Here is a 14,266-nt window from a genome sequence, read left to right as displayed (position 1 = left end):
ATAAAGATTGTTTTCTCTCTTTGAATAGGACTGATGTAGTTCTTTGGATTATTGTGATTATGAGAAAGATTGGTCCCTTTAGAATTTATTGAGTGCTTTTTTATTTTTATTTTTAAAAATATTTTATTTATTTTGAGAGTGCGTGCGTGCATGCGTGCATGGGGGTTGGGGGAGGGACAGACGCAGAGGGAGAGGGAGAGAATCAGAAGCAGGCTCCACATCCAGCACGGAGCCTGACGCAGGGCTCAATCTCATGACCCTGAGATCATGATCTGAGCCAAAATAAGTGTTGGATGCTTAACCAACTGAGCCACCCATGTCCCTCAAGTGCTTTTCCACATGCATTGTTTTACGGACTCTGTATGATTCTTCTCTGAGGGAGGCACGGGGCACTGTGGCAGGAAAGGCAGGAAGGGGCGTGGGACAGGCCTGGGTTTAAATCCCACCATTGCCACTTACAAGTTGTGTGACCTTTTTTTAAACTCCCAGAGCCTCGGTTTCTTCATCCATAGAAGGGAATAATGTCTGCATTTTGGGGTTGTGATAAGGATGAATGATGTATATATGTGAAATGCTAAATCACCTTTGGGCACAGAGTAGACCCCCAAGATGTTGATGTCAGTCACACAGCATTTATAAAAGAGAAAACCGAAGCCCAGAGCAGGGTGAGTGGCTTCTCATGGCCATTCGTAGGTGACGGCCATGAGAGCCACATAATTTCACTGTAAATCCCAGATGCCATGTTGTGTCTATTCATGGTCCCTTTGTCTTGGTGCCTCCCAAATTCCCTTTTGTTAAAGGATAGTCCTGGACTTGGTTGTTGTCCTCCTTGAGCCTCATCTATAAAGTGGAGAGTCTGCTAGAGGTCTCTTCTGCCTTCTGGTATTTGGGGGCAGATCTGAGAAGTTAGGAGCAGGTGAATATACAGCAGTCGGTGGGGCTCATCCATAGTAGGATTTTTAGGGTTTGGATTTTTTTTTAATGATTTCTTTTTGAGCCCAGGGGAAGATGAACCACAACAATGTTATAACTTCTAAAGGCAGTTTGACCGAAATGATGTCCATACTTTGCTGGCCTCTTATTGCTACCCAGCCCACAAGAAAAGCTTTCTGCAGCTGAATTGAATTATTATCCTATAGTGAAGTGATGAGTGGATCTAGCATCACATTCCACATGTGGCCGTCATATGTTATGTCATTGCATATGCGAGCATTGGTGACATGGGCTGTCACCTGTATCTAGTGTATCCCGGGCCCCTGGCAACCTGGGTGGAAAAGGGAGAGCCTCAGATGCATGGGTAATTTCAGCCCCCCATCCCGAACACCAGATCTCTGAAATGAATCAGAATTGCACACCCTGTCGTCAGCATCGCGGCCGGAGGCAAGGTCGGATCAGCCCAGCACTGCAGACAGCGCAAACTCACTCTAGGCAAGCAATGATTTTTAAAAATATACACTATCTTCAGCAAATGAGAGGGATTTCCTCCACCATTTATGGTCAACTAGGAGGAAAGCCAGTCATTTTTCCTTGCATTTCCTCCTCATCTCTGTAGGCCTGCAAAGAACAGGAGCACACACAGACAGCATAGAGACTGAGAAGGTGGGGAGAGGGAGGAAGGGAGAAATAACAGGGCGAAGGATTGAAATAGATATCCAGACAAACCTTCATTATTCCTAACTTCAGTTAACCAAGACTGTCAGTGAATTTCACATACCCCCCAGCTACTATAGTTCATATTATAAACTCTTCCAATTACCTGAAATCTCACTTAACTTAAATTTCAGCACATCCCCTGGGGCACTTGAATAATCAAAGTTTGCCTGTCGAAAGTAATACCGAAGAGGGGAAACTGCCACGGTGACTCCGAGAAAGATAGATCATAAAAAAAAAAAAAAAAAAAAAAAGTCATCTTAGAGAATGGCATTAGAATCATTAAGTTACCAACCTGAAATTGCTGAAATGTTATCTAAAAATTACAGAGACAAACAGATTTATAACAGGGCTGTGGAAATGCTCGGGAGCTACATAGTTGGAGACTGGGGTACACGGCCACGTCCAGCGAAGGTGGCTCGCACAGGTGCTGGTGAGTCAGCGCAGCTCGGTCGGGGTGCCTTCAGGCTGCAGGATCTCAGTGACATGGCCATCTGCGTGGGCTTGGCCTCACTGGGCCTCCTACCCCATAGATGCCCAAACTTGGCCTGGCAAGGTTCAGGGTATCTCCAAGCAATAGTCCTCAATGCCTATCTGGAGAATGAAGGTGGCAAAGGAAGTTTATGCCCTTGTGATCTGGGGAAGTGCTCATTTTAAGCGATAAAAATGAGGCGACATGCAAATGCCATTTTGCTAATTCTATAGGAGCCATCTTGTGACCTCTCCATACATACCAAGTTTTTGCAAACAGACGACTTTTTCTATTTTTTTTTTTTAAGGAAACATTTTAAGGACATTTTATTTTATTTTTATTTTTTTTTTAGATTTTTATTTATTTATTTGACAGAGAGAGATCACAAGTAGACGGAGAGGCAGGCAGAGAGAGAGAGAGAGGGAAGCAGGCTCCCTGCTGAGCAGAGAGCCCGATGCGGGCCTCGATCCCAGGACCCTGAGATCATGACCTGAGCCGAAGGCAGCGGCTCAACCCACTGAGCCACCCAGGCGCCCAAGACGACTTTTTCTAAATGATGCTGAAATGGAATTGAGAGTTTTAGGCTTAACAATAAATAATAATTGATTAGCTTATTAACATATTACAAACATATATATTTACATATATGTGTGTGTGTGTGTGTGTGTGTGTGTGTAAATATATATTATAGCTTACTAGGAACCAAAATTCATTTTTTTCTCAAATACTTCTGAGCACTCACTCTCGTTCAGGAACTTGGCTCTGGAGATGCAAAGGTGAATGAGTTGGACCTTGGCTGCAGGGAGGTCTCAGTCTGTGACGAAGCAGACAGGTGGGCAGGTGGTTGTGATGCTCTAATTAAGGTGTACCCAGAATGTCACATGGCTGTGAGGAGCCAGGAAGAGTCAGAGGTGGACAGCAGCCAGGAATCGAAAGGCTCTTGTTTCTCAGTCTCCTTAACAGAGATATTTTTAAAGATGAGTGAGTGGCAAGACCTGATTTATGGTTTTCAAAGGGACTGGTACCTGCTCTAGACAGGTAGGGAGACAAGGAGGCCATCGTGACATTCCCAGCCAGACGTCACAAGGCAGGGCAAAGTAGGGGTTCCGGGAATGGTGGGAGTGGCTTATCCGAAGGTGAAGTTATGTCATTTGTTGAGTACTGTTTACCTGAAGCTGCAAATTGGATGAGAAAGGAGGTATCCTGGGAGGAGGACGGAAGATAGGGTAGGAAGAGGGTGTGACAGAGTACAGGGGGACCAGGGGAGGTATACCTCTAAGAAAAGAGTGAGTCCGTGAATTGAGAAGTTTCTAAATTATTCCTGAACACCAACCCTTCAGCCACATACGTTTATCATCATGCGGCAAAGCCTTTGGGGATTGGCGGGTATGTTCTTGCAGCAGCTAATGAGAACTAGCCTGATTCCATCAGTAAAAATCGCCAAGGCCCATGAGTCACTGTTTGAGGGTGAGAGTCCCTTGGTGGAGAGGTCTCCTTCCTGACATCCCGGCTACCTTCATCCCTCTCTGCATTTATCTGTTCGTAAAGCCATCTAAATAGTAATGTAGTATGTCAGATAGACATTTAATTATTATGATCTTCCTTGTAGCAAATTATGATTTGCTTTATTGCAGATAACAGTAAACGGGTAGATAAAAGCCACTCAGTGGTGAAAACTATGGGTCTGGGTTCTTCAGAGGATCAGCACGAAGCTATCTTCATGGTGCTTCTGCGCGGGTATGAATTAACATTAACAAATGACTTGTGAATTGTGCTTTAAAAATATAATTGAAATGCAATTCAAAAGAAATCTATATTTGAGAGGATAATAAAAATATTTCATGATGTCTAATATACATGCCGAAAACTGGGCATATTTTACCAAGTTTATTCCGTTCACGTTTCACCAATTACCCGGTATAGTTGGTATGTGGTTTTTCTTTCCCATTAGGTAGGTGTTTACCCCACTGCAACCTGGAAACTTCACCACTGTATGTGTGTTTCTGGGTATGATCAGTAAAGACTCAGGGGTCCATTAAAATAAAAGGAATTGTTATTAAATGCCCACTCTTTCTTTTTCAGTCTTTATTCATAAATCACCAGAAGGGGAGGGAGGACCTTAGCAAAGCTGAGAAATAAGCTCACTGGAATAGATCCACCCAGATGAATGGGGTGAACATTCATTGTTCTCTCCTTTCCAACTACACCCCGCTTTGGAGGGTATTACCACTGGATGTAATCTGCAGAGAGAGCACAGGGTGACAGCCCGGGTGTCCTGGTCTCCCCCAGAGGAAGGCTGGCACACCATCTGCTTTGGGCGGCTGGAGAACCCTTGAAGAGAGAAAAAGGCTGAAATGTAGCAGAGTTCTACCCAATTGATTGGTGGCCTCTGATCTGATCTTTCCTGCACGGGCACCTCATCTTGCCTTCAGCCTCCAGAGTCACCTTGCTGCCTCCCTGTATCCCGCTAATTCTATGTGTGCCAGAGTCTTTCCAGGACATGCCTATGTGAGAGGATCAGTTACTGTTGCTTAATGACCAAAGGATCTTGGTTGATCAATGCAGAGAACAGTCTGGGTGTGCTACTCGTTCCTTTAGTAATGAAGGGTAAGCTGACCTCGTTGAGCTTCAGTTCCTCGTCTCTAGAATGGGGCTAATTGTACAATCTATTTCATAGATAGCTGTAGGATTGAATATAATGTTTCAAGTCGAGCATTTAGTACAATTTGGAAAGTAACAATATTCGCTGGATAGAGGCTGCTACACTTACTATGGTAATGAAATAAAGGCCCAATTCTCCTTAGTATTACTCTTAACAGTGCCTGGGACGTAGAAGACATTCCAAAGATACAAATTTGTTTTCTCCTTCCTCTTTACTGAAAACAAAGCCAAACCCACCTTTCCTTGGGTAGGGAAGAGAGCAAATATCGCCAGCCCCTAAACCACACTCAAACTTACCAGGCAGAATTACACCCTGACTAGGGAGCAAAAATGGAAGCCTAAGGAGAATCAAGTGTGTATCCCTTGGCCCCACCCAAGTGACCAGAAAGTGGGGGCATTTTCCTGTGGCTTGTCCCCCTGGGCTCAGCCCTTGGACGGGGTTGGGCTGCCATGCAACCCAATCGCCTGTCGATAGGATTCTGATACCAGCTGCTGAGGCTGAGGCCAGACCCATGCCTGTTTCTTGTTGCCTGGGCAGCACCCTCCCTAACAGAATTGCGTTAGACAAGGTGATAACAGAATCCATATTAAGAAACAGCAAAGTCAGTATGTTCTTTGTAGGCTTGACAGATCAGATCAAACGGCAGGATCCAGAGGTATGTCTGCAAAGCAAGCCCCCATCCCCAGCTGCCTTCCCCTCCCCCTGGGAGCTCAGCAACCAATTTTACCCAAGCAGTAGAGTCAAAGATAATTTACGCCACGTGATGTCAGGACCCAATTGTCTTCCTCAAAGGATTCTTAATGTCACTCCCCTATACAGAGCCCCTCAGGGCTCCTGCTTGCTGGAAGAATAAAATCTGAACTCTCCAGCATGACTTCCAGGCCCTTTCTGACCTGACCACCCATCTGTCTCTCTTTCCAGCTTTATCTGATGCAGGCGTCATTCCCACCCCGATGCCAGAGACGGCCCAGCGTGTCTTCCCATGTGTCACCTTTGTGCTTTGCTCTGGCCGTTTCCCTGCCGGGAATATTATTTTCCCATCACCGCTACCTGTCACAACTTCATCTACTCCCCAACAAAACGAACCCCTCCACCTGTACTTTGGGATCCCTTCCAAATGTTCACATCTTCCTCCAACTCTTCGAGCCCCTTCTTTGCCGAGCTGTGATCCTCTCCTTGTGCTTAAGAAGAGTAGAGTACAATACGCATATGGCGCTTCCTATTTTAAGTGTGTTATACATACTAATTGCTTTAATTCTCACACGAGCCCTATGAAGATACTATGATTATACCCATTTAACAAATAGAGAAACTGAGGCACAGAGGGGCTGAGTAATTGATCACGTAACCAGTGAGTGGTCAAGCCAAGATCCAAATGCAGGCATTGCACTCCTTCCGGCTGGAGGTAAGGCAGCTGATCAGATCTCACAGTCCGACCTGATCTGTCAGCCATCATTCAAACTGCCTTTCCCTGGGTTTCTGGGAGCTCCATGTATACCTCTCTATAGCATTTAGTGTGCTGTAGTTAGTAATGATTAATGAGTGATGGTCAGGTCACATTATCATCTATTATTATCTCTTGTGTTATATTAATAATTTTTATTGCTATAAAAAAGGACCAGGCACCGTTCTAAGTTTATAGGCATTCATGTCTTGCTAGGGATGTGTACCTTGATTTGCGGGGTGGAGAGAAATGCACCGGACTGAGGGAACCCTCAGCTTGGGTTTTGACTCTGGGTCCCACTAGCCAACCCTGTGTAAGCCAGTGTATCATGCTGAGTCCCAGCTTCCTCATCTGTGCAATTAGAGGCCTGCCTTAGAGGATTCCTGAGGTCTTTACTACTTGTGAGTTTGAAACTCTCTCAAAAGAGGACAAAACTACATGTGTCACAGGATGTCAAGGTAAGATAAATGTATGCCATTGTCTCATTTATTATATGTATGTATTGAACCCCAGGTAAGTACCCTGCATTGTTTTTAGTGCCAGGCATCTGGAGAGAGAGAGGTTGAAAATAAACCAATAGTGAGTTGTATAACTCAAGGTCAAGTAACAAGTGCAATGAAGGAAAGTAACACGGTATGAAAAGATTGAGATTCTGGGTGGTGACAGACAGGGACAAGGTTCCTGAGAAGACATTACAACAGATATCTGAAGGAAACCTGGAAACGGGCCATGCAGAATGGGCCACGTAGAAGAAACAGCAATGCAAAGGCCCTGAGGTTGGAGTGGGCTCGATGTGGTCATAGACCAAGCTGCCCCTCATATGTTCCAATGGAGGCATCAAGTTAGAGATGAGAGTGAGTACAGATGAGAGTCTGAGCTGGTGACACCAATTTAGGTAAAATTGGCACAGAGATGATGGAAAAGCCAACAGAATGAACAAAAACCCTGGCTGAGGTGGGGGGAGGATTTGGGTTAGCCAAGAAAAGAGGCCCCGGGGCCTGAATCACAACCAGCATAATTGTGTAAGTGCCCTTTGAAAAACTAAGTGTCTCATGCCTGTGATTCACTTGGTGTTGAGCCCTGTGTGGTCATCAGCACGCAGCCAGCCAGAACTCTTGGGACGGGTTTGGCTGACACCTGAGCAGATGCGTGGGTGGCCTCTTACGCCTCAGCCCTTCCCCAGGGAATGTGTTTGAAAAGGCCCCAGGAGAGCAGCCTGTCTTCCAAACGGGGCCTCAACATACTGTGCGTAAAATGCGGTGCTCAGTGCACAGTGATCTCTGAGTGTCTTGTTCTGAATGTGTTTAGACACAAGAACGGTAATATGTGGACCTGCTACTCATGTAACTGGTACCAATATCGAATACTAAAAGAGCCTGGAATTTGTAGTTGAGAGTCGTGGTTTGAGGGAGGGACACCTGAGTGGCTCAGTTGGTTAAGTGTCTGCCTTCAGCTCAGGTCATGATCCCAGGATCCTGGGACCAAGCCCCACATCGGGCTCCCCACAAAGCGGGGAGTCTGTGCCTCCCTCTCCTTCTGCCTGCACAAGTGCTTGTGCTCACTCTCTCTTTCAAATAAACAAATAAAATCTTTTTAAAAAATGAGTCCTGGTTTGAGCTGACAGTAGTTAGTTAGGTATGTGACTCTGGGAAAGATAATCTCAGCTACTTTGTCAAGTGGGAGAAACAGTTTTTGTCCCACTTGTCATATAGTGTGGACCATCCAATGAGGGAGTGTCTGCAAAAGTGTTTTGTTTGCTTTAATGTGAGAAGAATAATACTTCTAATTTTGAAAAAGCATATAAAGTCAAATTTCACACAGCATCTTCCTTTTGGAGCTCAGTGAGGTGGGCAGGGCAGGTCTGAACTAATCAGGGCTGTGCCTTCATCCCAAAGCTCTAATTATCTGCATTACATAATGGCCCCCATCTCTCAAAACTCACCAAGCACTGAGTCCTCCATGTAGGTTTCCTCCCCTGCCAGTGAACCCACCCCCTCATCCCACTCTTGTCTCCCTTGGGGAGCTTCATTCCGTATTTGTCCAGTGAATGAGTAAATGCATGGAGTGGCTTCCTACAGAATAGTAGAGAACAGGTCTATAGATGATGGTCCACAATAAATGTGTGACAATACACAGGGGTGTGTGTGTTTATTCCTACACCCATGTTCTAAAGGAGAAGTCTGGTGAAACAGCATGGGTGCTCTCTTCTGTTCTATGTTGCATCTTTTTTTTTTTTTTTTTAAAGAAAATGAGGGGTTGCAAGTGAATTGATCTCGGTACCCAGATGAAGGTGTCATGACCCACGACTTGGAAAACACTCTTAGAAAATATCCAGTAGCCAGGAACGTTGTTCTTTGCGGTTTGGGGCAAGTCGTGTGGGTTATCTGTGAGCTTTATCCCAGTTCCTGCATTCGATGCTAATTTGAAAGAAAAAAAAAAAATAGGCTATGGGAATAGACCCACAGCATTACAGCAGCTTGAAGGTTTACTGCATGTAATGTACTTTTAGTTTTTCCTGGTCTACACGAGGAAGTCAAAATCTAATAAACGCTTAGGTTTGGGACAATTCCTGTTTGAGAAAGACGGGGTGTTAATCACACACATGTCATCGAGACTACATAGGGATTGGTGAGGGAGACTTTCAAGTAAACATCAGGTTCCCTACTCCAAATCCTTGGGCCCCAAAGTCGTTTCAGAAGCAGGAGTTATTGGAATCTGAGAGGAATTGCCATAAGCATACAGAATATTATGTATTGGCCCCAGCAGACTATAGGGCGGTGGCTTAGTCAATAATCAAACACATTCATTTGTCTTCAGCAAATATCTAAAGATTCACATTTAGTGGCATAAAGACCATAAACGCCCTCACATCACTGAGGTCACTAATGGGATGTGAACACCGGGGAGATTCAGAAAAACCCGTAAGGGATTGTGGAAATTAGGTTTGTTATCCAGGTATCATGTTTTTCATTTTCAAAATCAACAAGATCATTTATCCCTTCAGGGGACCAGTGTTTGGCTCTGTGCCTCACACAGAGAAGGCACCTAGAAAATATTTGTTGAATGGGTGGCTGAGACCAGCTATAGCTTACAGAAAACTGTTCCAGCCTGGCTGCTTTGGAGGAAATAGTCCTCTGGTTCTTTTCTGACGCCCTGTAGTTTATCCCATTTCTTATAAGTGGATAGTAACCTTATCGCTTCCACTTGGCTCCCTCTCAAGGAGCACAGGGGAGAGATGCTTGTAGAGTCCATTTGTTTTTTCCCATCTTCCTTCAGGCTTCATCTGAGGAAAGGAGAGGCAGGCTCCCAAGAAGTGGAGGGGAGTGGGTGAAGAGATGAATGTTTCACTCATTTGTTCCAGGTCTAAAAACTAGCCAAACTCAAAACTGCCCTTCCATAGCTCCCTCGTGCTGGGAATACCAACTCAAAGTAGGAAGAAACTCCATAAATATTCTGGTATTTTTCTTTCCTTCCTTTCTTTTTCATGGAATGCTTAGTTTTTAAGGCACTGGGGCTTCCAGGGATTGGCTCTACAGAAATCTGGGTTCAAATTCTGACTCTGCTTGCCCCTCAGCACATTGCATAAGCCTTTCCACACTGTACACGAGGAGGTCAGTGACTTCACGGTGTTGCTGTGAGGATTGAAGGTATCCATACGGAGAGCATCTGTCACAGAAACTATGCTTTTGGTTCACAGTGATGGATCTTCATCTTTGTGATGGTTCAACAGAAGCACAGACCAGGGGCAAATATCCTCTTCACCGGTCTCCCTAGGCTCGTTCTCTGATTCGACTCCATGAGTTGGGATGGGCTAAGTTAGGCCCTGGTAACAAACACCTCTCCCAAATCTCCATACCTTAACACCACAGAATTTTACTTCTGGATCATGTCATGGTCTCTGTGGACCCCACGGACTCTCCAGGGCAAGTCATCTGCTATATTGACACCACAGTCAAGACCATTTCGTCCTCAGGGCCGTACCTGCTTCCACACCTGTTGCAGCCAGTGAGGAGAAGGACCAGCGATTCTCACCTAGACTCTCAAGTGCTTTCACCCTGGGAGAACCTCATGTCCCTGAGAGGCCCATTTTATGGGATAAAGCAAGTTACATAGCTCTACCTTACTCCAAAGCACAGGGAGGGACAGTCCTGCCATGGGCCTGGAAGGAAAGGAGAGCTGGAAATATTAGAGAGAGATGCTCATGTTAACCGCACAGGCATTAGCCTTTTCTCGTTCTGCCATAAATCGTTACTGTGATCACAGCCTCCGCCCAGCACCCACGGCAGTTAGTGGGCATCTGATAATCCCTGCTATATAGAGATTCTGAAACTGCCACGGTCACGGGTGATCTTTGGAAACCACTGAGCCAGCTCTGTCCTAGATAAGGCAGAGGAAGCAATTTCTGGGCGCTTGAAGTGAGTCCTACCTCCTGGACTGGAGCCCCATCCCTCCCCGCCCCCATGTTTTCCTGGACACCATTTACCCCCAATGATATTGGATAATGGGGGTAAAATCATGGGTTCCTCAAGTTTCAGGGCACCCTGGTTGCCCCTCTCATCTTCCAGGCGGGGTGTGTGTGTTCTGTTCTGTGGTTCTCCCAGGGCCCCCACAGTTCATGATTAGCTGCAGGCGAGACCCACTTTCGGACGGAGGACTCCTGGCCCTGCCTGCTGATTCTCTGTTATCCACCTCCTCCATCCTCTACACTTACCCTGTCCTCCTTTAGGAGCTGAAATGTCTCAAGCACGGTCACTTGGTTGGTCCGGCTTCCTGATCAGGTTTCGGTCCTGCCGGAGGCTGGGGATGGATCCGTGCACTTGCCCGTTGTTCAGAAGCTGCCAACAAGGAGGCTCTTCAGGACCTTTTCCTTCCCTTCCAGTTTTTTCGTTGTTTTGTTTCCAATTGGAGGGCTAGGAAATGGGTCATTTTAACAGCATCACCACAGGGACCAAACTATAACCATTTTAGAATGAGTGCGAGAAATTCCTTCCCATTCCCCAATATCGCTTCTCCCCCCACGCCCCCCACAGAGTTTTCTGTTGTTACTTTGATAACAGACATAAGCTTTCTGGCCAGGTGCAGGAAAACAGAGCCCTTGTTTGCACTTTGGTCCCCCTCTGGGCGACAAAAAATGGCACAGAACGGTTCTGAGACCGTGCCTCGCCCCTGGACCCGCGGGCCACTGCTGGCCTCTCAAACTATTGCAGTTAGGGTTCTAACTCTGGACACAGTATGAAGCAGGAGGCCTCTAGAGCCTGGGTTTTCAAAGTGTAGCCGGAGTGAGATTCCCCGTGCCGTGGGCTAACGATGCAGATTCCTGAGCCTGGGCCGGTACAGAGATTCCAACTCCATGGCTCTGAGCTGGGGCCGGGCAGCCGCAGTTCCACCAGCACCCCCGGCCTGCGGTGGGGTGGGGGGACACAGAGCAGTGTCCTCTAGCCTCTTCTTCCTTCTTGATTCTGCCACAGCAGGGTCGGGGGACTCCGGGGAAGCCGTCCCGTCTTCGGGGCAGCACCACTTCGAGCTGCTTCCGAAATGAGGCTCCAGCCTGAGATTTGTTCTCTTGATAAAAATAAGTGGCACGGAGGGCAGTTGTTGCCGTTTGCTGGTCTAGACCCGAGTAAGCAGAAGAACACAGTCGAGCAGCGGCTTCCGAAAGACCACCCTTTTGCTGCTGTGGCTCTAGGTTCTGTATGGAATGTGTTTGCTTTCTGACCCTTTGGGCAGGTATAATGGTCCTGTTTTTCGTGCCTTGAAGGAACTCGAGCTGCAGGGACGCCCCTCAGCAACTCCCAGGTCACTGTCTTCACAGAGGCCTCTGTGCCTGTTTCCTGCCAGGTACTCTGGACCCAAGGGAAGGGAGTCCTATTACAGCCCTTCACGGTTTCCAAGGCCCTATCTGAACCAGGCCTTGGGAGAGAAACTGCTTCTCTCTTGGATCCTAATAGACAGCAGTTCAAGGTCAGGGAACCTGAATTTCCACTTTGCCAATAAGGGGTGGCCCTTACCGCTTCCCGAGACCGATGTTATGGCTAATCTTGCCTACAGCACCTCACAATGTCTCCACGCAATTGGAATTTTCTTCCCCGAAGGTGGAAGACAGTGTCTTTGGGGTCTCAGAGTTGAATCTGATCAAGTGAAGGGACAAAGGTGGCTGTTTCTGTGCCACCAATACTAACAGCCCTGACAACCGAGGCTTACCGATCCGGGGCAAAGAACCGAAGGCGCAAGGGCAGATCTGTTAAATTGTGTGTAAACGGGATTTTTTTCCTGTGGAATCTCAGTACCTCCCTTAGGACATTGCAGTTTAGGTTTTGAGCCGCTCTCCTCTGATATTTACTCGTTGGGGATTTTACTCCTGAGAAATCACAGTGGCAACAGAACCATTTTGCCTCCACGAAGACGATGTCAAAGTCTTAAAAATCCAGGACGTTTTAAGGCAGGATTCCAACCTCATTACTGCCAGGAATAAGACTCACCCAAGGTGGAAGTGTCCTCTCTTAGAACTCAAATCCGTCTCAGAATGGTTTTTCTTTCCCCTTTGTTTTTGAAGCTAAGCAATTACTTTTTTTTTTTTTTAAGGAAAAAAAAATTGTGCTAATGCACAAAACTCTCTTTTCCCCCTTTCATTTATTTGAAATTGAACTTAACAAAGTCAGTTCCAAGCAAGCACTATATATGAGTAATGCTTTTTGTCCATAAAAGAGCATTGACTCCAATGGTATGGGAGCGCTGATTCTCTCTCTGCTTTGTGTGAGCGTCCATAATGACAAAGTGCTCATGTCAGAGTGTATAATGAAACTATAAATTGTTTTCATGAATGCTCTGAATTTGGTCTTTTACGGGGCAAATTCAAAAGGTATTTAATGCCACATTTCACATACGTGAATAATGCCAGGCGATGCAGTATATCCAATGAAAGTAAAGAGTCCCAGTCAGGCTCACACTGGCCCGTGTGGTGGCTGATTATCAGGTAAGGGTGGTTCATGGTCGGGGTGGGGATGGGCTGATGGAGAGAAGGAGGGATGAAGAAATCCTGTCCCCCTGAGGAAGAGTTCCAGCTAGGTACACCCAACTGTTTGGGGGTAATCAATGTGTGGCTAAAATACTTAGCTCATCTGGTGCCTGGGTAGTGGGTGCCTGTATTGGAGTTATAGAAGTTGTACACATCTTGGTGGAGTTAGTAAACGAACATTCTCAGGTAAGAAAATGTCTCCTGGGGTGAATGGACAAGGGAATTCTTCTGCAGTGATTTATAGTTCAATTAAGTTATTTCTAATAGCACTTTTTGTATTTACTTATTATAGTAAAGCCACATGGGTTTCTTCTAGAAAATTTAGAAGACACAGAAAAGCACAAAGAATAAAGTTATAAAAAACACGTGGCCAAGAGTTGTTACTAATATTTTTACAAAATTTGTATTGAATTATCTTTCTGTGTATATCATTTCATTGAATTTTAATAAAATTTTACATAATCTTACCTAAATATATTTTTTAAAACAAAATTTGGGTCCAACTATCTATCCATGTCATTTAAAAAAATTTGCTTTTTTACTTATATGTTGGCTAAAGTATTTTATCTGTTTATCCCAGTTTGCTAAAGTTCATGAACATCCAAGGTTTTGGTTCTGTCATGGGGGCGTAGGTCAGGTACCATGGCTGTCTGCATATTGTATACCTACTGCATACATCATTTACTGACTGACCTCCCTGGATATATGTTCTCTAAAAACAAAAAACTCCACAAAACAAAACCAACTGTGCAGGAAGCATGAAACAGGGAGTGTGTTAAACGGTGGTCTACTGACGTTTTTGACCCGCTGGTTGGATTTTTTTGTTTTGCAGTACCTGGTGTGTAAAAGAAAGCTGGAGAGTAAAAAGGAAGCCCTGCTGATCCTCTCCAAGGAGCTGGACACATGCCAGCAAGAAAGGGACCAGTACAAACTCATGGCCAATCAGCTTCGGGAGCGCCATCAGTCCCTGAAGAAGAAGTACCGGGAGCTGATTGTACGTGTTACGTCACGGTGATGTTCTCA

At 45.7% G+C, this 14,266-nt stretch overlaps 1 protein-coding gene across 3 annotated transcripts in view; it reads left to right on the top strand.

Annotated features, from left to right (window-relative positions):
• CCDC149 (coiled-coil domain containing 149) overlaps nt 1-14,266 on the top strand; it is a 99,370-nt gene that overhangs the window by 18,501 nt on the left and 66,603 nt on the right. For 2 of the 3 annotated variants that reach the window (XM_047719023.1, XM_047719022.1), the window contains exon 2: nt 14,076-14,237. In XM_047719023.1, the coding sequence (XP_047574979.1) occupies nt 14,076-14,237 (162 nt within the window). Of the gene's footprint in view, nt 1-2,080; nt 2,088-3,384; nt 3,390-14,075; nt 14,238-14,266 lie in introns of those variants that run through there. The other variant, XM_047719024.1, reaches the window with a different exon arrangement.

The sequence above is a fragment of the Lutra lutra genome, chromosome 2 (genome assembly GCF_902655055.1).
Source record: "Lutra lutra chromosome 2, mLutLut1.2, whole genome shotgun sequence".
Lineage (NCBI taxonomy): Eukaryota > Metazoa > Chordata > Mammalia > Carnivora > Mustelidae > Lutra > Lutra lutra.
The sequence above is the reverse complement of the archived record's forward strand: the minus strand, read 5'-3'. Positions and strand labels throughout refer to the sequence as shown.